Raw genomic sequence first — 25551 nt, 5'->3', positions numbered from 1 at the left:
TGGTCTGCTCTCTGGTTCCCATAAACTCTTTCAGGCTGAATAGAGAAAGTGATTCCATGGAAATAACAGGACAGCTCCTTTATTTACTTTCTTCTTTAGGCTGAAGAAGTTGATCCGGAGTGAAGTGACGGCTGCAAACTTTGCTGTGCAGCGTTAGCTTTAACTGGTAGCGACAAATATTTACAAGCCACTGTCTTCTTAATTCAGGATCACTTGGAAATCCATAAAAACTTAAAAGCCCATTATATTAGGAAGACAATAATGTTCATGCTTTATTTGCATCTGAAATACGACTTTGTCTTTTCTAGCTGTCATGGTAACTCAAAGCGGAAACAAAGCCGCATTTGCTCATGCAGATGTGACGTCAAAGTCGTACATGCAAAGAGCCCATTTCTTTCACTTTCTGACAGTAAATCAGACTCTCTGCTTTATGTCAACAAGAATTAACTAAATCATTTCTGTCTACAAAACAGCAGAACAATGAGAGAGAACTTGTTCAAGAATGTTTTATTACTTCAAGTATAGAAGAAAAGTGAACAGTGAAATCACCTGTGCTTGTTCATAACTCATTCTTGAGTTTTCATTAAGGTTTGTTTCATTTTTAAATGTAGAAATTATTGTTAGTCTTAAACTTCTACAATTGCATGGTTTATAGAACAGGAGTGAGATAGTGTAAATAGTTCATAGGCAACAACATGTTTTGGAAGCTCTTAATTTTAAGGAACCGATTTTAAAATATTTATGAGACATTAAGGCATCACTTTCAGGCACTAAATGGGCCAGAACACTCAAAGTACTAATTAAATTAACTTAAGACAAGTTAAAATAAGTATTTCAGGAAGAAAATTAGATTTTCCTTGGTTATTAGGTGTTGCATTTGTATTTAACATTTTCTGGTTGCTACTTGAAGTTGATCAGATACTCAGGATAGGCCTGGGTGTCATGAAACACTACAAACATGCTGGGGGTGGCCATATCGTCCACCACACTGTCATACATGTGGACACCGGAGCCTCCTTTGGTTGGTGGAGCGACCATTTCTGGTTTTCCCTTGGTGTAGTCTCCTGTCAGCACTCTGCAGACGTACATAAACTTTTCTCCATTCGCATTGGGCCTAGAGTACATGTCTTGTGCAGAATAATCAGCTTTAACTGCGAAGTAGGAACCGTTTCCATAACAAGCAGCTGAAAATAGATCAGTCAGTGTGTAAATATGTGACATAGTTACAGAAGTTCTCCATTTTAGATAAACAACATGTCAAAAGCTAACACAGTAATTAATTATGCTGCAAATACATAATACAGTGCTGCTTACAGGTCTTGAGTCAGTCTCCATTTTCTTAAGTTTTGCCTTAAAGGACAATTTACAGACTAATTTACACCTTTAGGTAATAGCACTACAATATATCATTTAAAACTAGATCAGATTTCAAAAACTAGGATAAAACTACAGAGAAATGTTTGGTTAAAAGTTACTGATTCAGCAGACAGATCTCTTAAAGACAAAAAAATCTCTGAAAGTCTCACCATTTTTTCCTGCATAGCTTCTGTTGAAGCCAGATTCATTGATGATGGGGACAGTGTCTTCAGTGGTGCCGTGGAAGAGACGTTTGTCATTGTTCTGATGATTATTTCTCAGCTCCATTTCCTGTTTTTTGATCTGAAGACTTTTCCACAGTCCAGGGTTCTGGATCCTTTCAATCTAAGAGCAGAGAGTGCATTATTTTAGTGCTTTATCCAACTTCTTTGTTATCAGATCTTTCCTCGTGTTTGTGCTGAACATGTTTCTCCATGTAAGGCAGAGTAGGGCTGTGCAGAGACCTTTGAAGGGGCAGAGGCTCAAAGTTAAAAAAGGGCACATTGAACAGGATCTTAAAACTCTGTGCAACAACATAGCAACAACCCATATTAATCAAGAATCTAATTGGATCCTACTATGTCATTGCCATCATGTGGGGACAATGCAAAGCAAATCTAGTCTATATTTTCTCCAACAGGTATAAAGTTGCTGTTTCTGCTGCTGACAGTCGTGGGGGGCTGATCTGATCTGAAACTGTAGCTGTTAAACAGATCAGAGGAGAGAAGGTCTCTGGTTATAAAGTTATGAAATAAGCAAATTTGCTGCCATTTTACTAATTAAGCCCTAATAATATCTATTTAACCTCTAGAACAACTTGGCTGCAGACTGATTTATAGATCAAAAAAGCTCAAAGGGGTTAACTCTATATAATTTTTGATGTAAGCACTTCTGAGATCTAGAATTATAAGACTGGGATATCAAGGCAAAGAAAATTCAGTAGCTGTTGGTAGGGGCCATTCAGACATTTAGGGGCCTCCAGACATTCAGAGGCCCTAGAAATGGTTTAATTGTAACACAGACCACGTTACATGCAATTCTCTATAATAACAATTATAGAGAATTGTCATTCTCTATAAATGACAATAAATAACATTGACAATTGCATGTTAATTTAATAACATTAACATTGACAATGTTATGACATTTTATTTAATGCATTATGCTGAGAAAAAAAAGTGCATTTAGGATTTAATTAGGAAGTTTACTTTGTAAAACTTTAAAGCAGTGGTTCCCAAAGATTTTCTTCTGGGCCCCCCTATATATTACAATTAACCCCCCCCATAAGAAAAAAGAATCAACTGGGCACACACATCGTTCAACCAGACATAAACCTAAACACATATTTTGTTTTCAAACTCCACTGAAATTTATTTCACACTTCAGGTTGCAACAAAACAAACTACAAACCATCTTTACAGGGAAACACTTTTGTGTAACTGTTTTTTTTTTTCATTTATACCGTTTGCCGCGCCGCCCCACACACCTCCATCCCCCCTGCAATGGCACTGAGCCCTCACCACACCACTGGTGTAAAGAATCATCTTGATAGTTTGATTGTTGTGTTACCATGGCTACAATATAGTGTAATGTGTGTGTTTGAGTTGGGTTTGTTCACAAATACATCACAGCAAATAACAAATAATCAGTGATTGATTTTAAACTTGGCCAATAAACCTGGTCTCCTTCTCACAGATTCACCTGATCTATATTTAAACACTGATAGTAATGCTGAGGTTCTTAGAACCCCCCGCCCCCCTGAAACCCTTCCTACTGTCTAAGGCCCCATATTACCTTGGGCCGGCCCTGCATGAACAGCCGCTAGATGCGCCACTCTGGAATCTACCTGGAATCTACCTGGAATCTACCTGGAATCCCCCAGTGACCCCTATCAGTCCCCCGATGCTTTGGGGACATTTTGATTCATTTACTTGTGGCATGTTTGGCTTTTTGCTGCAGTTCTAATTATTGCTACAATATTTTCTCTGATGTTTATTTTGTGACTTTAATTGGGTTGAATCTTCCTTTAACACTTGAGGTTCTGCAATAACTTCAATTTACAGCCGCGAACCTCCAGCCCAGATCCCGTCAGCAGGGGCTTTAACCTGCCTGGTAGTGACATTAAGGAGAAGCAAAGCGAACAGTCAGCAGGTGGTACCAGGTGGTACCGGGGCTTTGAGGTGCGTCGCGACTCGCGGTGACAGTTGCAGTACCATGTCTTATATCAGGACTTCAGATATAAAGACAGACATTCTTTATATCTGTTGGCTCAGACTGCCTGTAGCGAACTGGGCATTTAGCAGCCTGATTAAGTTAAAGTCAAATCAAATCAAATTTTATTTGTATAGCACATTTCAGCAGCAAGGCATTTCAAAGTGCTTTACATCATATCAAACACAGAAACACAAAGTCATCAAGTGGGAGGTTCTTGCTTTTGCATCCATAAAGGTTTACCTGTTACACTCCTACTGTGTTATATGGAACAAAATACCTGTTGCTATTATTATTCCCACTCACGCTCACAATCACACAGTTTAAAACGATGTAAACAGCCTTTCAACGGGGGTCCGGCACGGGGCTCTGTACACCTCTTTCGGAATTTCGAGCAGAGACGCCGCCGTCCCTCATGGATTTTTGTGCAATTCTATGGTACCTGTTAGTGTCTAGAATTTACAGGTTTTGTGTTACGCGCAGTGACCTTCAGTCACTCGCCGTTTTTTTTCCCGGCACTAGGCTCCGTACACCTCTCATGGAATTTCGCTCTGGGACTCCGTCGTCCTTCACGGATTTTTGTGCAATTGCAACATAGAATCAACAATCAAAACACGACATTAAGTCAAGTTCCATCATTAAATGTGTAATTGATTGCATTTCAAATACAGTTCTAAACAGGTACGTTTAGAAGAGTCAAGATTTAAAGGAAGTCAGTGTTTCAGCTGTTTTACAGTTTTCTGGAAGTTTGTTCCAGATTTGTGGTGCATAGACGCTGAAAGCTGCGTCTCCTTGTTTGGTTCTGGTTCTGGGGATGCAGAACAGAACCAGAACCGGAAGACCTGAGAGGTCTGGAAGGTTGATACAACAACAGCAGATCTTTAATGTATTGTGGTGCTAAGCCGTTCAGTGATTTATAAACTAACAGTATTTTAAAGTCTATTCTTTGAGCTACAGGGAGCCAGTGGAGGGACTTTAAAACTGGTGTTATGTGCTCTATCTTCCTGGTTTTAGTGAGAACGCGAGCAGCAGCATTCTGGATCAGCTGCAGCTGTTTGATTGATTTGTTGGACAGACCTGTGAAGACGCTGTTGCAATAATCAATACGACTGAAGATGAACGCATGGATGAGTTTCTCTAGGTCTGGCTGAGACATTAGTCCTTTAATCCTGGAAATGTTCTTCAGGTGATAGAAGGCCGACTTTGTAACTGTCTTTATGTGGCTCTGGAGGTTCAGGTCAGAGTCCATCACTACTCCCAGGTTTCGGGCTGATCGCTGGTTTTCAGTTGTAATAACTGAAGCTGTGCATTGAGTCAGAAGTTTTCTCTGCAGCCGAAGCATTTCTGTGTTTAGGGGTGAGGCGGGTTTTTTCCAGCTATTGCGAAGACAGTTATGAAAATATAAATAGAAGCAGTTTTTCTAACGTCAATATCAGACCTACGTTTTTATTCACAAACCAGTGTATGAAAAAAATATTATTGCCCATAATTTGATAGTTAGAGGGCACAGATACAGCCCCCTCCTCCTCACCATGGACCCAGTGTCTGAACAAAATGGCGGCAGAGGAACTGAGTCATTATTAGACGGAGGGCAGCTGTCTAATAATGCTGCCTAACTAATGTTTAGTTAGTTAATAACTAAATATTAACTAATATTTAGTTAAATTATTATATTTAGCTAAACATTATTGCTTAGGGGCATAAGCAGGCCTTCTGACATACAGATTTAAAAAAATAAAAAATTGAGAGACAAATCTTTTGAAAAAAAAAAACAACAACTCAAAATGGGCATTAGGGGCATCAAGGATAAAAGACAAAATCATTTACAAAAAATCACAATAAAAAAAGAACACTACAAATTATGTTACCTTGGTGACGGTTTGATTACATGTGGCTTTGAAGAGATTGACGACTTCTGCGTACTCTGAAGAAGTAGCAAGGATGGGGACGGCATGACATGTTTTTCCAGCCGGCATGGCATCCCAAAACTCAGGAACATCGTCACCTACAAAAAATAAAAACATATTATTGTGGGCGTGCTGTGGTGGCGTAGGGGTTAGCGCGGCCCACGTTTGGAGGCCTTGGGTCCTCGTCGCAGGTTCCCGACCCGGTGATATTTGCCGCGTGTCTTCCCCCCTCTACTTCCCCCTTCCCTGTCAGCCTACTATAATATAGGGGACACTAGAGCCCACGAAAGACCCCCTGGAGGGGAGAAAAAGTAAATAAAAACATATTATTGTCATTTCTTCAAATACTTTTGGAAACGGAAAAATGTTGTAATTTGTAGCACACAAATTAAACACCAGTAAGATCAGGTATATGTATATGTGAATTCTTACTAGAAATTGCATTGGGTTTATTTCAAATGCAATAGACAGAAACAGAGAAGAAAGGGAGAAAGGTGGGGAAAATATTTAAACTAAATAAAAGGAGAGGATAAAAAGAAGCCTGGAGAAAACTCAACACCCTAGAAGTCTGCTGCTACAGCTGCAGAAAGAAAAAAATAAAACCTAGAAACCACAGCAACAACAGCATATAATAGAAACAGTTATAACATCACTAAGAAATACACAGCACAAGTTAATACAAGACATGTTTAGTGTATCAGAAAACACCTGAATCTTTGACTTCTAAAGCTTTTTTGCACTGGAATGACTAGGCTGGACCAGTCTGACCACGGTAGCCCCAGCCCTGTTGTCCCTGGTTTTATTTGCATTGAGCAGAGAGCCACATAGAAAGTAAGTGGGAATCGTCATATCAAGCAAATTCCTGCAGAAGCTGCAGAGGTTCTCCCAGAGTCCTGAGAAGAATTTCCTCAGCTTCACCTTTGACCTCAGTCAATAATAAAATCTCATCTGAACAGGGGTTGTGTTAACGGGATATTTTCTGACTTTGACCAATTTTTTAAAAACAGTGACAGGAAAACCTGTAAGTCAGGCATCATTTTGACAGATTACAATTCACACATGACCACCTTGTGGCAGAAGCACCAACATTTTCAACTTTATGCATAGAGTACATAGGGCAGAAAGAGCTAAATCAATCAGTAAAAGTACCATCTCTGACCTGGACTCTGAACAAAATGCCTCTTGAATCTGGGAGCTCACAGTGCGTTGAGGAATTATGGAGGCGTTTTAGTGCGCCTGATGCAGCTGAACCGCTGCTGCAGGATGTTTTCCTACTGCCCCTTGTTTTTGAGTTTTGTCGACTTTTAATCACTTCCATTAGAGAAATGTTTGCTGATTTGAAAACTTTGGCTGAAGTGGTGTTTGTCATCATCATCATTATAAAACTGATGGATCAAAATAAATTATGATGGGGATTTCTTTGATGCCCCAAGTCAAAATGACAGACATTGACAAGTTTTGCAACGAATCTGAAAAAATAGGCCACCACAACAGCAAATGAACCAATGAATGGCTGACTTCGAACTATTCCTGTTTGGCCGGACCAAATAGAACCACTCTCTCTGGGTTCCAAAGAGTGGGGTGGGAAGAGGCTCTAAGTGTTAGTGCAAAATCACCGAACCCAGCCCAGCCCTCCAGTGCAAAACGCCTTTTTACATACTTTGGGGGCAGAATGTAAACAACATCCTATTTATGGCTCAAATACCTTGTAGTTTGTCAATTCGTCTTATCTGCAGGATGGTTCCCTTGCTGTCAGTGGCTGGTCCTTCAGGCATCTGGACTGTATAGTCTGACCCATGGATGGTAACTTTTAGAGTGGGTGTTGCTCTCTCCAACGCATGTTCAAGCTCATAGTTGGTCATCTGATCAAAACTCTGATATGAAAGCCCATGTTGCTGATACTGCCACTCTGCCACAGTGGCTACCAGCTCCAATTTCTTTTTCAGCTCCTGCTCTCGTCTCACTTTCTTCAGCATATTATCTATCTCCCGACTGGCTCGGAGCACGTCTTTACTGAGACCCTCAATGATGAAAGAGGTTTGGCCATTAGTGCTTTGTTTTTTGATGCTCACACTCATCTTCATCTGGATGTCAACAATGCGCTGACAGTCTGCAGAAGATAAGTTCAAGATGTCGTTGTCTATAATCTCTTCGCGGCATTGTTCATTAGACATCAGGTCATTTATCTTCTTCTTGGCTGCATCTACTTTGGCCTGTGAGGAACCACAGATATGGAACTCGGCAGGCTCCACTTTGACAGTCTTGATATCATACACCTCGTTTTCCTGTTTGTTGTCAGCACTTTCTGATACAAACATAGCTGTAAGAATAAGAATATTTTGAAATAGAACTTCAGATAAGAACATTCATTATAAAGGCAAAACTATTTTTCTCTCTATGCTTACATTTTAACCTGTGGCCAACATTGGACCAGAATCCTCCTTTCTCCTTTGGATCAGTGGCTTCTCTTTCTTGCATGCTGCTGTGGAAATCTTTCAGCGTCTGTTGCTGGAAGATGACTATCCTGATCAAAGTCAGGGAGCTGGAGGTGTTTTGGCTGAAAACATCAATCACAGCATCCAACATGGAGTCTGCCACCTGTTTAGCCTGCACACCGCCTTGATCTGGAAACAGGCAACACAAGTGGTTGATGGCTCAAATCTGCAAATTCAAAATGTTCCGTCCCACCTATAAAGGGCTAATTTAAGACTCATCCTTGAGTGCATTAGAAAAAGTTTAACATGTTAATCCAATCCAATCTATACAGTCAAATACTTTTGATCCAAACAAATACAAATGATGAAATGCAATGAGAAGTCTCTCTGTTGGTCCCTTAAAACCAGGGTTATCTGGTATCTAAGCACTAAATCTACAATAAGCCAGATCTCCATATGTCATCAAAACGAGATGAGCTCATTTTGGTGTATGCAACAAACTCTTTGTATTAACAAATTCTTGAATCTCTTAGTAAGTCTTACCTGTGCCCAGGGCAGGAAATGAAATAGAAGTGTAGGATTTCTTCACACACATTTGGAGTGCTTCCTTTACAGAACTGTGGATGTCTGGCTGAACGACCAGGTGGAGAATCTTTTTGCACTTTAGGTTTCCTGGTACAGTCATTATAATGCCTGGATTGGGCTGGGAACCTGGTGGGGTTCACAATCACAATCTAGTTACAGAACTAAATTAACTATAAACTAAGCATGCATGCTATAAACAGGCAAGTGTTAATGTTCTTACCAAGATATTGGCATTCTTCTAAAACAGCTACACCAGCTGCATCCAGAATAGCCTTGGATACTCCTGGGAAGGTAGAGGAAGTGAAAGGTTTGAAGGTTTTGACAACCAATGTTTATCTTCATAATATAGTTAATCCAAAACTATGTCTCCTATACTGCTGTATCTGAACTCCACTGAAAAAATTAATCAAAACATCAAGCTAGGTACCGTACATCTCTATTGAGTACTAAAACAGCAGATTATACCTCATCCTCACCAACTCCAATCTACATACCTAACATCCGATATGGTGGTCCGGACATTAGTTCTAAACCTGTAACTAGACTTAATGTTATATTGATATACCATCAGTCTACCAGGTTTTAGGAGAATATTGATATTCCTCCTCCTAAAGCCTGAGGAAGAATTGGGTTGGAGACCTCTGGTGTAACTAGATTTGACTGAATACTGATATTTACTTGCTTTATTTTACAAAATATGTACAGTACCACCTATTTGTGGTTTAGTAAATGCAAATTTTTTGTGGAACATAATTCAATTAATGGGCTGCACAGTGGCGCAGTTGGTAGAGCTGTTGCATTGCAGCAAGAAGGTCCTGGGTTCGATTCCCGGCCTGGGGTCTTTGCATGTTCTACCTGTGCATGGTGGGTTCTCTCCGGGTTCTCCGGCTTCCTCCCACAGTCCAAAAACATGACTGTCAGGTTAATTGGTTTCTCTAAATTCTCCCTAGGTGTGAGGGCGTGTGTATGGTTGTGTGTCCTGTATGTCTCTGTGTTGCCCTGCGATGGACTGGCGACCTGTCCAGGGTGACCCCGCCTCTCGCCCGGAACATTAACTGGAGAGGCACCAGCACCCCTCCTGACCTCACTAGGGACAAGGGTGTTAGAAGATGGATGGATAATTCAATTATTTGGAGAAAAATTGCATCTTTGTGTATTTTTTTCAGGAGTGTTTCTCAAGTATGTGAAAGAAAATGCGGCTTGGGAAGCTGAAATAGCAAGGCACGATGCTACTGCTGGTATTTGCAAAGCAGCCAATCCAGGAAAGCCATTTATTTTCCTTGGTGCTGATTAGGGATGTACGATATGGCATAAAATTTATATCACAATATATATTGTGATATAATGTATCACAATGTACATTGGGTGTGGTGGTAACGACATATATCACAATATTATTTGTTTAAATCTTTCAATAGAAACAAAAAAATCATACACTAATTGAGTGGAATATGAATATTTGTAGGTGTTTAACATTTGTTTTTGTGAATGTTACTTGTATGTAATGTTTGTAACTGTTTTGTTTTATGATGCTGACTTTCATTGCCAGGTTTCCCTTAAAATGATACCTTTTAAGGGAAGCCTGGCAATGATGGGCATCAGCACAATCTCAATGGTGGCTACCTGGTTGAATCAAAGTTAAATAAATAAATGAAAATATATCTCTAGATAGAAACACAATAACTTTAATGTCATGGATGTCTGTGCCAAATCCTATTTTTTGTCCCCAGTGTTCTTGTAGTCAGCTGCATTGCATTTTATGTTGGTAAAACAAATAACTTGTATATCTTCTCATCCACATACCCTGCAGATTACATTTTTCTGCTCCTGGTATGATTGTTTAACCCTCCTGCGTTCTTAACTTAAACTGTGTCATTTAAACCCAATGAGTTTTTCTCTCTATGAGTTCAGGGTTGCGCTGTGCACTTTTACAAGTATTACGCATTCCTAGTGCTGATTGGTTGTACACTAAAGAGCAGTAAAAAGGAAGATCGTGAAAGTTAGCTTCTGTGGTCGTGCCAAGACGGTTTCCACTGTACTCTGCTGGAGCTGAGAGTCCTGTAGGAAGATCACTTGGAAGAAGCTTTTGAGAAAAAGCTCTCCAAGTATGCAGGGTTGGTCAGTGGCTGTAAGCAGGCAGGTCAGAGAGCGAGGTGCTTCCCAGCTGAGGTTGATTGCAGAGGTTTTGTGGCTCGCTCTTTGGCCAAAGCCATGAGTAGCCTTGGCATCAAGGGAGAATCCAGGAGGAGAGTCATACTTAGCAACATCTGAAGTGTGGTGGCTTAAGAGAGGACAACCATGGTGTCAATGTAGCCAGTTAGCCATCATGACAAAATGTGGACTGAGCAGTCCTGGGTGGGTCACCTGGAATATTGTGTACGATGTTGAAAGAGCTGAAACACCCAGTGATTCCAGGAACATCACTGATGATGTGTTCAGTAGCATCAGTGGATGAATTTGCACATCATGTTTGAACTGTAAGGACAGGGGTGGGCAACTCCAGGCCTCGAGAGATACTTTTAGATGTATCTCTACTTCAACATACCTGCAGGACTCTGGAGAACTTGACTGCACTTAGGAGGTAATTCAGCTATTGGATTCAAGTGTTTGATCAGGGAGACATCTAAGAGTTACCGGACACCGGCCCTCGAGGATCAGGATTGCCCAACCCAGTGTAAGGAGATTTTGATCATTTTTTAGAAGGAACCTATAGTATTCATGGAATTGAGCTATTTGTTGGCGGCTGCATACCAGGGTTTCACTATATATCTGACAATTAATTAATATTATTATGGAAGTGTACAGTATATGTTTCATGCATTCTGGCTATTCATATTTTGTATGACAGATAAAATCACATATAAACTGATTTACCTGAGGTGAGAGTGAAGCTGTTATCTGAAGAGTTAACAATGACATCAGTCGTCTCCTTTGTTATGTCTCCAGTTTCTACCTGAATCGTCACATTTCCCAGTTTAGTCTCGTGCTTTCCTGAACTGGAGACAACTTTAGAAAATTTGCCTGCCAGTAAACCAGACAGAATAACAAATTAACCTTGAAATTAGGCAACTACTCAAGACTTGTGGAAGTTAAACTACATTAAACTGCCTACTTGTACTTTGTGAAGAGTCTGCAGGTGCAGGAACTGTTGTTGAAAGACCCGGGGCACTGGGAAACCTCTTCTTAAATTCATCTGTAAATATCTGCAAAATTTGTTTGATACTTTATTATAATAGTCATTTCTCATGTGAGTTACAAATGAATTACAATAGATAGAACAAATCTTTAAGTTCTGCTATTAATCCACTGATTAACTTCAGAGAGGACAGTATAGTAGAAAGAAGCACCTACAGATGATACTTCAGAGAAATGCTACAGTATTCTTCATAAATTCCCAAGTATCCATGAGAACGTACAGTACATGATTAACTCAAATTAACACATGTAAGTTCAATTTACTAGATCCCGAAGCAAAAAAATGTTGTAACTCTGAAGAAATACTATAGCTATAGTACTAGGATATTGTAACATTCCTCTTGATCATTTCTGCATTTGATCTTGCTGTTCAGTATATTCTAAACTGCTGCTTGGCAAGTTAATATGACATTGATTGTTATTGTTTGCTTACCTGAATAGTCTCTGCATCTCCAGGATAAAGAACAACTGCAATCTTCTTAAGGTTCTTGGATTGTCTCTGGCTGCTGAACTCCAAGAATTTATCCAGCATCAAAGTGGCAACAAGATTTTTTGGAAAACCCAGGTTTCCGGTACCAACAGCTGGGAAAGATATAGACGACAAACGAGTTTTCTCCGCCAAATCCAAGCAATCTTGAAAGATCCCAGCTAGAGTCTGAAAGACATTTTGTAAACCAGATTACCTGGTAGTTTCATTGATTCAAAAATAAATTTAAAATGTTTTACACTATGAATATGATGTACCTTTTCAGCTGTGCCTTGGCCTTTGTCCCAGTTTGAAGCAATTACATGGAAAACTTGTTTGCTCTTCAGCTTGCAGCCGTCTGTAACAACAATCTTGCCTGGTGATCCACTGGTTTTCTGGCTGTGTACCAGCTGTTGAAGTTTGGGTCCAGCCGCACTGAAGATGGCGTTTGAAATCGCCCCTTTGTGCAATAAAAGATCTTCTGACACAGTGTTGACAATTACCTCTGTCTGAAAATATGGCACAACTTAATTAAGATGTGCAATTTCATTTTATCTTGTATGAAAAGAAAAAAACAATAAATAGTAATGGTATTGGTCAAGATAATATTTCTGTCCTCACATATTATCTACTTCTTTAGGTCTGCATTTTGTAAAACTAGAGAGGTAGACTGAGTAGTGAGGCTGTGAGGATCTCATACTTTACTAACAGCGTAAAGTACAGAACAGTGAGTTTAGACAAAGAAGAAGAAATTCTGACAGGATCCTAAGCCTAATTAAAAAACTTAAAAAAGCTAAATAGTGGTCTTTCATAAAAGAATAAAGACCATCTGCTAAAAGAGCACTGAATCACACAGAGTAATGAAATTAGCGTTATTAGGTGCCACCATCAAGACTAGAGAAGCCTCTTTCTGCTTTCAGAATATCTTCCTCTTTAGACAAATGACAGACATAAGGAGGACACACTCAATTTTAACCCTTCATCTCTAAATTAAACACTGAAAACCATGTATATTTACCTTGGCAGCCTCAATGTTTCCCTTTTTAAGAACAATGTTCAAGCCCTCTTTGGTCTGCCCTCGGCACAAGCTTGGGTCAGGTGGAACTAGCTTGAGCAATGAAGATTTCTGACTAACTTTAGGGATAGCATTTTGAGACGAAACACTAACTCCATGATTTCCAAACTCCTGCTTTACAGCATTCTCCATGGCAAGAGCAACACTGTCCTCTTGGTCCACCAGATGAATCATCTTCAAGGTGTCATCGTACTTCTCATCACAGTATTCCTTCACTGCTCTAGCAATGGTAGCTAGGCACAGATTGAGTGGGAAGCCACGATTTCTGCTGATGGCAGGAAGGGCCACAGACACACAGCCACACTTTTCAGCTTGTTCTAAGCTTTCTTTAACAATTTTTTTCAACTGGCCCTCAGCCCTCTGTGGCTTTGCTTGATCAAAATAGGGTCCTACGGCATGGATCACATTTTTGCAACGAAGCATTCCTCCAGCATCTGTTACGACACAATCTCCAGGTCGGAGTTTTCCTTTTACAGAAATTATTTGGTCACATTCAGTCTGCAACTGAGGACCTGCAGCTTTAGAAAGTGCCAAAGCAAGACCTGAGGTATGTTTCAAGTCCTCAGTAGAAGGATTGACGACAGCATCCACAGAGTAACTGCACATGTCTGCCTTGGAGACCACTATTTCCACTCCATCACTTGTCTGGACTTTGTAAATGGGTTGTTGTACCTGTACTAAGGCAAGGTCGTCTTCTTCATTTGATTTATCAGCCAGCTGAACCAGGCAGTCAGTGTCACTCTTAATCAAGGAAGTATAAAGTTGTTCTTTCTCCTTAAAGAACTTCTTGACTCCGGGTTTTATGACTTTAAAACTATCAAACCACACAGAAGCTAGTAAATCTTTGACTATGGTCTTGCAATCTTTCACAGCAGATCTACAGCCACTTAGGATGATTTCCTCATTTCCAAAGGACACTTCCACCCCTTCTAGTTGCTTCAACAAGGTTGTCTGACCTTTCAGGTACTCAATAATGACATTTGCATCAACAGCAACAAATTCTTCAACATGAGCATTTTCTGTTATAAAGTCTTCTAGTTCACTGCTAACTTTGTCCACACTGTCCTTGTGACCAGACACCACCACTTGCTGTTGATGAGTTATGATCTGAACTCTCATTCCTGACCCACTGTTTGCGTTTTCCTGCTGATGGACCAGCTGCTGCCACTCCGGCTTCTTCAGGAATTCAAAGTCTTCAACTTTGATGGATTCAGATTTCAGAATTTGGCTTAGATGGTCTTGAGCATTCATTAGATCCTTGTCAGAAACAGCAACAAGCTGCACCCTCTGTGGACTGATCTCCAAGGCTGCTTTTATGCCATAGGCTGTTAGAAGTATATCGGTGGCCTCCTCTTGTTGTTCGTCCTTCAGCATGTCAAGCAAAAACTCATCTACTTCTAAATTCTGTCGCTTTAATCCTAATGTTGCGTTGCTTATCACCTGGGTTGCATTAATAATCTCGTCCACAAAGCCAGTTACTTTCAGAGCTTGCTTGTTTTGGTCGTATGACATTTTGAGTTCTGGGTACACTTGCAGGAGTTTATCCTGAAGACCATCTTGAGAAAGGATGTGGAACATTGATGGTGACACATTGATCTCTTGGGTTTTACTTAATTTCTCCCTTCGGACACTTTCCTTGATCCTGTCAAGAACGTCTGAAATAGGTTTCTTGAGTGTGTTGACATCATTCTCAAGGCCGGCCACTGAAAGGACACCACTGGTTTTATCAGAAACTACAACAACATCTTCCTTCTGCAGTTTCTCTTTAATCTTCTGCTCAGATTCCTCCCACAAATCTGACTCCAGGGAGAACTTTAGCGTTTTGAATTTTGACACAGCCTGAGAAAAGGCTGCTTTCACAGTGTTTGCCCACTCTTTGATGATGACTTTGGCATCTTTTTGCTTCAGTAATGAGGGCGAGGCACTGAGGCGGACGGCAGACTGCTCCAGGGTTATGTTGCAGAAATGTTTTTCCAAGTCACAGCCAACGGTCTCCAGAGCCGCTTTGTGGTTAGCTAGGTATCTGAGGACAGCGTTGTCAATGGGCTCCGAGATGGCAGCAGGAAGCTTTGGTGACGGCTTATCTTTCCCATAAAGTGCTACTCCCAACGATTTGTAGAACGGATAGACTTTGACTTCTTCCTTTTTTATCTCATGCTTCTTACCCAAGACTTTCTTAAAATCTGTGGATTAAAACATAAAGTTACACTCCTTGACTCACTATTGGTATCAGCCGATTTTGTGAATCATAGAGCATGTAGTTAGGATAAACTGTAATAGGCAATGTTCACACTGCAGCCTGAAGTGACCGAAATTAAAAATTTTTGCTCTTATGTGACCTGTTTCTGATCTTTTCATGATTGTCTGAACAACACAGATCTGATTTTTACAAATGACCCAAGACACTTGGATATATGGTCCTAAATCTGATACGTAGGTGATATTTTGAAATGTGATCTGAGTCTGTACAGCCAGGTAGCATTCTTCCTTCATTGATACTTGATAAACATCAACATTCTGCATCCTCAAACGAGGAAGGCTGAAGAAAAACAACAACTGTGGTGCATGCTCATGTGGATTAAGTTGTTAATGTGCTGGCCATCCATGTTTACTTTCGCTAACATTGAGCATGCTCACTGTGTGTGACGTTATTGCGCCCTCTAGAGTGCATGTGGGACACTTTTAGTTTGTTTGCAGCTCACACAGATAATCACATACAAGTCGCATACATCTGGAAATGTGACCTAACGCAAAGAAGAAAATCAGATTTCACAAAAAGTTGGAATTGAACATCAAGGCCTGCAGTGTGAATGTAGCCATGTGGGGCAGGTGAACTACCTTGGTGCTTTTTAAACGTGACAACAGCAGACTGTTCAGCTTCATTCAGCTGAACATCTTCCACCTCTCCACCTTGATCTTCAAAGTAGAGGCAGAGGATGTCTTCGCTGCAGTCCGCAACTCCGTCAACCACAATCTTCTTTGTGGTCTCAAGGGGTCGGACTGATAACCCCTTCTTTGTAAACATCCGGATTTGCGGACATCTTTCTATGAAGTCAGTGGTATCTGTGAAACAGTTCCAAGCTAAAATAAGCAAAAGTTCCAAGTTGTTCATTTTACATTCATAAACTAAGTTGGTACCTTTTCCACTCTGGAAAGTGACAACAGCAGATGAGATGTCAGGGATCAGTTCCAGGTTGTAGTCCTGGGAGGCAGTCGGAGAGCTTATGTCTCTCAAAATGGACTCCACCAGCATTTCCAGGAATTCTGAGTTTACAGAATCTGGAATATTTCCTAAAACAGCCGATTTGGAGCACTGCTCCTCATCATCTGAATCACCATCTTTGCCTTTTGGGCCTGTCTCACCACCATCCACAGGTTCTTGAATTGTTGACCGTTTGTCAATCCCTGCATGATCCGCTGTCATTGAAATATAAAAGATGATATAGTAAAAATCTGCTACAATGAAAAGTATTTTTGTATTATTATTTTGGTATTGTAATGACTCTTGGTAATTGTTTTTTGTGATTCACACACATCAATTTAGCATGAAGACAAGACATATGGGTTCATGGAATCACAAAATACAAATGTTTATTTATAGGCCATTTAAAGCCCGGGTATAATTTTCTCAGCAATCAGAGAGCGTTATGAGATCATTTCATTTAATGAAAATTAGGTGAGATCATTTCATTTTTCTATATATTGGATTTTTGAAAAATTTCTAATTAAAGCTCAACACTGCTGTCTCTCTGCATAACAATAATGTAAAGCCCAAAGTCAAAGGACACGCATTAATATCGTTTGCTTTTCTCATTTCTGAATTAAGCTGTACTGACCCTTGCAAAACCTTACTGATTTAAAGAAGCATATACATTCTTAGAGAATGACGGACATTCAAGTATTGTGTTATTGTGGTTTAAATCTTCTTAAATAGTCGTATAATAATCTTAGTGCCTGGTTTGCAAATTTATGGGAAGTGTTAGATTATTTGCACAACATCCATGGGACTCCATATGAGTCACTAAAACATACATGGATCAGAAACTAGAACCAGTTGTAATGGAGGAAAAGTGGCTGTAGACTGATCTGTGGAACTGAGTTGATTGTGAGGCTATTCAGTCCGTCTAATTCATGGAAGGGAGAGGAAAGAAACACTCTGGTTTGTTGTTAGAATGTCACAGAGTTTCCCCCAAATAACCAGTTTAATAGATTCAATATGAATCTATTAAACTGGGTAATACCCAGTAGGGTTAAGTATCTCAGTACTTGTGGGGTGGAGAGTCCTGTTTTAAGATCAAGCTGGAAAATGTTTGGAGTAAAACATAATTACACCTCCAAACCTTAATATCAAAAACCAAAAGGCCTCTTTCTGGCAAACCGAAAATAACACCCAGTATGAACAGCTGCAAGTACTTTAAATCACCAGTGAATATTTCCTGTCCATCCAGAAAGTAGGTTTCATGTTAATAAATAATACACGTTTACTCTGTTACATGTTTATCCAGCTTCACGCTCATTTAGATTTAGTTACGGTACATCGTGCTTCATGTACTTGCATGCAGGTACACTTATAAAAAAGGTTTGTTTGCATTTTAATTAAAGTATAATAATTAATAGACAGTTCTATGTATTATTTGTTTGTAGACTTTTAATTATATCTCAAGAACAGATGCAGAAAATGTCTAAATTATAAAGTTAATTCCATCATTATTTATTGTTAATTAATTTCACATCAAAGAACAGATATTTCCTCCACGGATACTTACACTTTTTGTTGCCTTCATCAGATGATTCCCCCTGTTTAAAATAAATATTACAAATATTTCAGACTTTTATGTGCTGGACAATAATGATGAATTTTACATTTAGGGTCTGAAATGTCAGTGGGTTAAACTTTAGCGAGGTCAAAAAAGAGAAGTTTATCCGTTTACACACAAAATGAAAGAACAGCAGCATGAATGAAATCAGGCAGAACCTTCTTGGATTCTGATCATTTTCATGGTTTCCAGTTAACAATAAAAACCCTGCAGGGCCAGATCTTCTTTATTAGGAGCTTGGAGTTTAAACAGAAAGCAAAGAAAGAGTTCAAAGGTCAGGGGCAAATCAGGTCAGCGTCATTATACATGAATGGATCAGATAATCAAAGTCATAAAAGTAAACATAAAATGAGCTTACCGACTGACAGACAAAAAATAAATAAATAAATAAATCATAACCACAAAGAGAAATATGTCACAACATGTTTACAGAAGCTATGAGTTTGTTCTCTGACGCTGCCAGGTCTTTCATACGAAATTCAGGTTAGATAAACTTGCTAACAATTATTTCAATAATAATTAGTAAAGCAATATGTTGGGTCTATTTTAGCTCTCAACCTGCATGGAATCAAGCAGAGACATAAATTGCTTTTCTGCAGAAGGTGGAGCAGAGCAAGACGCAGAGAACCGCCGTCAAACACTGTCTGGGGTCAACTCCGCCCGGCTCTCAGTCTTAAACTGCCTTTTATTTTGATTACAAGGAAAGAGGTTGGGCTTTTTCACACAGTCACACAAACAATTGTTCAAAGACCTTAACCACAGGATGTTCTGGAACCTTCTGTGGGCATGCCCTTACAAGGGCACAAGGCTCTTATAAATCAGCTTCACAGGCAGCTAATGACACAAACATGTGTAAACGTGTCTAACCCCGAAGCAAACGTCCAAAAAACATTTACCACAAAAGAAAGGAGCCAAGTAAACAACACACAGAATAATAATATTTTAATGACGCCAACACCACAGATGTTGTCCCGCCAACAGGTTTATTAGAATAAGTACAAGCTGCTATTTCTGAGGCTGCAGATCACACCTCTAACAAACTAGCACACTCAACTGATAGCTTCACTGCTAACTCCCCTCTGAACCCTCCCCCACTTCCGGTCCTGGTACTGCCGCTCCACCGATCCCCCACCCACATGACAGACCTATCACATGTGAGCGGGAGCCAGCAGAGTCAGACAGGAAGCCCATTACAGTACTTATAACAAAAAGGATCACATTGCAACTTATAACAAATACAAATAACCATATGAACCCCAGCAGAACTAAAACAGAGAATCGTTACAATATGAAAACATAACCTTTCAAATAAACTCATACGTAAATGAACTTAGATAATTTTTCCAACACAACACCCCTATGATAGCACAGAAACTTGTCTAGGAGTCAGATTATTAACTAATTTACACTTCTTAGCTCTCACCTGTTTCTGTTTTCCGTCTGAAGGAAGGCGGACTGCCATCTTTAACACTCCTTCATCCAAACTGATCTGGTGCTTCTCTTTGCCCAGGACATTTTTCTGGTCTGAGAGAGAAAACGGGGTAAATCCAGCAGGTTTTTACTCAGGACTGATCAGAAATCTGACAGTCTGGGACTCACCCTCCTCTCTGAGGAAGCGCAGCAGCGCAGTTGAGCTCCCGGACTCATAGTCCACCTCGCAGTCTCCTCCGTTGGACTTTTTACTCTGAAAATATTTCACCAACTTATTTTTCAGTCTCGGTGTGTTGCTTTCTTCCAACTCCACCAGAACAGGGAAGGCGTATTCCTCCGCCATGGTGCTGGCCTCTCTCCTTTCTGATCTGACTGAACACTTTCGGTTTTGTTTCTTTAGAAACCACGGGGGTCCAGATGCAGCTGCATAGCTTTACGGGATTGGCGCAGAAGGAGTCGCAACAGGAAGAGCCACACGTTTTCTTCGTTTATTTTAAATCGAACTAGCAGTTCAGGCAGTTAGAACTGGTCCACACCCAGTCCCAGTTTACTTTCAGTTTTTCACTGGGGACTTTCCACGCCAGGAAAGGTAACTTATTGGGGTGTTATGCCGAGAAACGCATGCCCTGTCGTGGCAGCGCGCATCGCTCTAATGACGGTTAAGGATGATATAAAATGTTCTACATAATGGGATTCTGTTTTGTAATGCTTTAAGCTATTATGGTGTTAAAAGAAAAATCGGGGAATTTCAAACCATCTGACCACATTTTCAACAGACACTGAAAAACGTTCGACTCGTATGTCTCAATAAAGGTGTAAAAACTGTATTTATTTCAATTAATCTGGGAAATAAAACCCATCGTTTTAGGGCTTACATGGCTGAGAAACGTGATAATGTTAGGAGTATCTTTAAAAGTTTCCTCTTTGGTCATATTTCTCATCAATATACGAGAGATTAGAGCAGGGGTGGGCAACTCCAGGCCTCGAGGGCCGGTCTCCTGCAACTTTTAGATGTATCTCTACTTCAACACACCTGAGTCAAATAATGAGGTCGTTAGCAGGACTCTGGAGAACTTGGCTGCACTTAGGAGGTGATTCAGCTGTTGGATTCAAGTGTGTTGGACCAGGGAGACATATAAGAGTTGCAGGACACCGGCCCTCAAGGACTGGGATTGCCCACCCATGAGTTAGACAATGTTATCTTTCAGCCAAAAGAAAACATATTTTAGGTGTTGCAGCTTCTAGGCGCAGTTAGTTCATCAAGTCAATGACGTGTGCTGAGGTTTTAATTGGGCTGGATGATATGGTTGAAAAATTTAACATAATATAAGCGTTTCATATCAGTTTATATAGATAATTATTGATTGTTTTTTGTTTTAGGTATCTGAAATATTGCCAGTCTGGTGACATGACGTTTCCTGTTTTACACACAGTTTTCTTCTCAAGCTGTTGCACTCATTTTCTGCCTTCGCTGAAGCATAAAAGCATTGGCTCACTGCACAACTGAATAATACAAAACCCAAAGTCAAAAAGTAAGCTGTACTGACCCCTACTGAGTGAAGAAGCTTATAAAATCGTAAAGAAGTATAAACATTCAATTATTGTGCCACTCTAGTCTCAAGTTCTTCAATAGTAGCAGCATAATCTTAGTGCATGGTTTGCAAACTTATGGGATGTATTAACAGGTTGCTTTAGCACAAAGTTATTTACACAACAACCCTGGGACTCCATGCAAGTCATTAAAATATATCTGGGTCGGAAACGTGGCTGTTTAATGATCCGTGAAACTTGATTGTGAGGATATTCAACCTGGCTAGTTCATGGAGGGAAGGGCAGGTGAAACAGCTTTTACATTATTAAAAAAGAATAATTAGTAATAAAGACAGTTCTATGTATTATTATTTGCTTGTAGACTTTTTATTAGATCCCAAGAAACATTTTCAGTGTACAGAAGATATTAAAATTATAAACTTAATTCCATCATTATTTGTAGTACATTAATTTCACATCAAAGAACAGATATTTCCTCCACGGATACTTACATTTTTTGTTGCCTTCATCAGATGATTCCTCCCTTTTAAAACAAATTTTACAAATATTTCAGACATTTTTGTTGTGGACAGTGATGAATTTTACATTTAGGGACTGAAATGTCAGTGGGTTAAACTTTAGCGAGGTCATAAAAAGAGAAGTTTATCCGTTTACACACAAAATGAAAGAACAGCAGCATGAATGAAATCAGGCAGAACCTTCTTGGATTCTGATCATTTTCATGGTTTCCAGTTAACAATAAAAACCCTGCAGGGCCAGATCTTCTTTATTAGGAGCTTGGAGTTTAAACAGAAAGCAAAGAAAGAGTTCAAAGGTCAGGGGCAAATCAGGTCAGCGTCATTATACATGAATGGATCAGATAATCAAAGTCATAAAAGTAAATATAAAATGAGCTTACTGATTAATAAACATAAAATAAATCATAACCACAAAGAGAAATATGTCACAAACATGTTTCCAGAAACAATGAGTTTGTTCTCTGACGCTGCCAGGTCTTTTATGCGAAATTCAGGTTAGATAAACTTGCCAACAATTATTTCAATAATCATAAGCAAAGCGATATTCCTCCAGTAGCATGCAAATAAGTATCAGAGGGAAGATTAACTTCCACTTTTTAGCTCTCACCTGCTTCTGTTTTCCGTCTGAAGGAAGGCGGACTGCCATCTTTAACACTCCTTCATCCAAACTGATCTGGTGCGACTCTTTGCCCAGGACATTTTTCTGGTCTGAGGGAGAAAACGGGGTAAATCCAGCAGGTTTTTACTCAGGACTGATCAGAAATCTGACAGTCTGGGACTCACCCTCCTCTCTGAGGAAGCGCAGCAGCGCAGTTGAGCTCCCGGACTCATAGTCCACCTCGCAGTCTCCTCCGTTGGACTTTTTACTCTGAAAATATTTCACCAACTTATTTTTCAGTCTCGGTGTTTTACTTTCTTCCAACTCCACCAGAACAGGGAAGGTGTATTCCTCCGCCATGGTGCTGGCCTCTCTCCTTTCTGATCTGACTGAACTCTTTCGGTTTTGTTTCTGGTGAAACTACGGGAGGCGGGAGGCGCTCTTACTGACGCAGCTGCGGAGCTTTTGCGGCATTGGCGCAGAAGGAGTCAAAACATTAAGAGCGACATGTTTTCTTAATTTATTTTGGAGACTTAATTTGAACGAGCAGTTCAACCAGTTAGAACTGGTCCAGTTCTAATTGGTAATCAGTATTTTTCACGGGACTTTCCATGCCCGGAAAGGTAACTCATTTATAATTTATTTTTCAGCCTTGGTGTGTTGCTTTCTTCCAACTCCACCAGAACAGGGAAGGCGTATTCCTCCGCCATGTGCGCTGGCCTCCCTCTGTCTGGTCAGACTTCTTACAAATGCATCTGTAACGACTTCAGAAAATATGCCTTTATTTTTTATTATTATAATGTTTGAAATTTTACTAAATCCTGATTAACACTGAAGAATCCTATTTTTTTTGTTATATTTTAAGAATTTTATTTTACTTATTTTGATAAGCACTAGTACCTGTACTGTCACTTTAAGAGAGCGTCTTATGACATCAGCACTGTACTACCTTCAGTTGGCGCTAGGCTGCCTGAGAAGAGGTGCGAAATTTTCTTTGCTTTTGCGTAAGCTTGCGTTTTATGAAATATATAAAATAATTGTAAGTACATGCAGCTATGAATGTTTATTTGTTTTAATACATATAGAGGAGTATTCTTTTTGACAAGTTAAAAACATTTTTCTTAAATGTTAGAGCAGATATTGTTATTAGTCACAGGGTTTCTCCATGTGCTTGTCTGCTAGGGGAATTCTGACTCCTGTGAATGGAAGAGCTGCATGTTAAATGCATTTTTATTTTTATGTGTGCAGGACTCTGCCAGCAACCTGCATTAAAGATCAACCAGCAACTCCTGTGGTCTGACTCCCTTCTACAACTGAACACATCAAGATTAACAGACTGTATATGACTAGGTTATCAGTAAAGAACACTAATAGTATACACCGGTTACACATCTATGACTGTAACCAGGAAATTCAATGTTTCCTCTGTCTTATAGATTAGCAGTAGGCAGGGCTGTGCAGAGACATTTGGACTTCTGTGGAGGCATAAAGTTAAAAAGTGGGACATAGAGCAAGATTTTAAAACATGTCAACATATTATACAGAATACCAGGCTGATCACAGACCAGGTCCAACTAAAGCCAAGTGAACAGAACAAACTGTCTTTGAAACTCTTCTGACTAAAACATCTTCCAAAAGGAATAAATAAAATTTTCACAACACAGAGTAATGCAAATATTATACTGTTGTCTGTTAGGATGTAAAAAACAAAAACTTTTGATTACAAACAACATTGACAGTCATTCCCCAACCCATAAATAACCTCAAATACATGTTCTAGACTCTCTCACCATGATTATAAGTTATCTCCTCTGTTCTTCACATCAGAATTTCCTTTTGTGCAATATCAAATATCAAGCAAATTAGTGTTCACAGATATCTGACCCTTATGATTCAAAAATAAAAAAATATTGCACTATTCTCTACAAGTTTGTTATTGACAGAATGACAACTTTCTAATGATCCTATTAACTTTTTTCCACTTCAGAAGAGTGATTTCAAAGAAACAACTCTAAAACATTAATATATGCCTGGAGCAGTGGTCTCTACTGTATAACTGGACAGGATCATTGAATAAGGACATGAGAATGTCTTTCTCGGCTCGTAGTTCTGCTTCTGACACTAAATCACATTTTACAAATGGTCATAATTCTCAGCAAAAATCTGACGTTTCTACAGAGTCCTTTGATCTACAACAAACTTGTTAAATTACTTCTAATAATGTTCACTTAACCATTAATCCTACCTCCTTGGTACTGTATCTTTCCTCTGACAATAAGACAGTAATGGATCATGGCGTCATAAAATTATTTAAATTACTCGTTATGTTATATGCCACACAATTCATTAACTTTATCGAACAGCGGTTTGCCTTACCCGTTTCATCATCCTCAGTTGAAGTTACCAACCGAAAGTTTGTTTTTGTGAAAAAGTTGCCAATTTTTACATTTTTAGCTGCGTCCGTTTCCATAACTTTCCTACTTTCTTTCTACACTCCACTCTTACTCTTTCTACTTTCGATATTTCAAACACCAGTGACCTAGAGCCTTGATGTGTTGCATCAGGATGAGTCTCTGGAAAATTATGGTAAGCTGCCAGTGGAGGCCTGTTGTGACTTTATGGTCTAAGCTGTTCTAGTCATGGACAGAACAGCTTAGACCAGTCATGGGGACTGAGACGATGCAGCTTGGGTCCAGGAGCATTTAGTTTCTGACTAACTGCTCCTGTAACAGCGTTCAAGCAACGACCGTGCTACCTGGTGGCCACAGTTATCGTGACATGTACCGCTTCTCAACACAACATACCACAAAGAGAACACGGCCCAGGCCACAGTGGTAGCAGCGTACATGATCGACCCAGTGACATGACTGCACACCGGCCTGATATATATATATATATATATATATGAAAAAAATAAAACCAGCCCTTTTGGCCCAAATATCCGACTGGCTCACCAGTTAGTGTTCAGAAACTTCCAGTTACCTAATCCGGGCCTGATTGCAAGACAATCACCTGACAAACACTGATGTCAGGTGTTTCCATCCATGTCAACAAACCCAATAAGAAACTGTTATAATTCATATGCAATCAGTTTGACTTTCAATAAGAGAATAGAAATAAATTGAATGTATGTGTATTGTTGCTGTAATGTTGTTTTATCCAGTTTGTTCTATTCCGGTGCGCGTAATTACTCAACGTTACCATGTTATAATATGTTGCTGTAGCGGACCCAAATGTTTGGCTATAACAATCAGCAACACAAAAGATCAAAGAAGAGCAGTTTATTGAAGAATAAAAGATTAACCTGCTTTTATTATTCTTACCTAGTAAAGGAGACACTTTTTAAAAGACAGATAAGCCCATTTCTTTCACTTTCTGACAGTAAATCAGACTCTCTGCTTTATGT

General features: G+C 39.6%; 1 protein-coding gene across 3 annotated transcripts; it reads right to left on the bottom strand.

The window, feature by feature from the left end:
• Nucleotides 1–491: 491 nt before the first annotated feature.
• On the bottom strand, nt 492–22606 carry LOC102237766 (poly [ADP-ribose] polymerase 14-like). Of its 3 annotated transcripts, XM_023336247.1 has the most exons (19): nt 22155–22239; nt 21521–21552; nt 19647–19731; nt 19471–19571; nt 17997–18027; nt 16369–16647; nt 16069–16293; nt 13174–15413; nt 12434–12664; nt 12123–12344; nt 11607–11697; nt 11369–11515; nt 8715–8777; nt 8453–8620; nt 7880–8098; nt 7180–7794; nt 5436–5572; nt 1527–1701; nt 492–1184 (listed from the first exon to the last, which is right to left on the bottom strand). In XM_023336247.1, the coding sequence occupies exons 2-19, from the start codon at nt 21536–21538 to the stop codon at nt 901–903; spliced, it is 5331 nt and encodes a 1776-aa protein (XP_023192015.1). In that variant the 5' UTR covers nt 21539–21552; nt 22155–22239; the 3' UTR covers nt 492–900. The 3 variants fall into 3 exon arrangements, with proteins under 3 accessions (XP_023192015.1, XP_023192014.1, XP_023192012.1); XM_023336246.1 differs by lacking the exons at nt 19471–19571; nt 19647–19731; nt 21521–21552 and adding an exon at nt 22331–22606 and having other exon boundaries at nt 22155–22255; XM_023336244.1 differs by lacking the exons at nt 21521–21552; nt 22155–22239 and having other exon boundaries at nt 19647–20077.
• Nucleotides 22607–25551: the final 2945 nt, after the last annotated feature.

This window comes from Xiphophorus maculatus, chromosome 7, assembly GCF_002775205.1.
Source record: "Xiphophorus maculatus strain JP 163 A chromosome 7, X_maculatus-5.0-male, whole genome shotgun sequence".
In the NCBI taxonomy this organism is placed as follows: domain Eukaryota; kingdom Metazoa; phylum Chordata; class Actinopteri; order Cyprinodontiformes; family Poeciliidae; genus Xiphophorus; species Xiphophorus maculatus.
The sequence above is the reverse complement of the archived record's forward strand: the minus strand, read 5'-3'. Positions and strand labels throughout refer to the sequence as shown.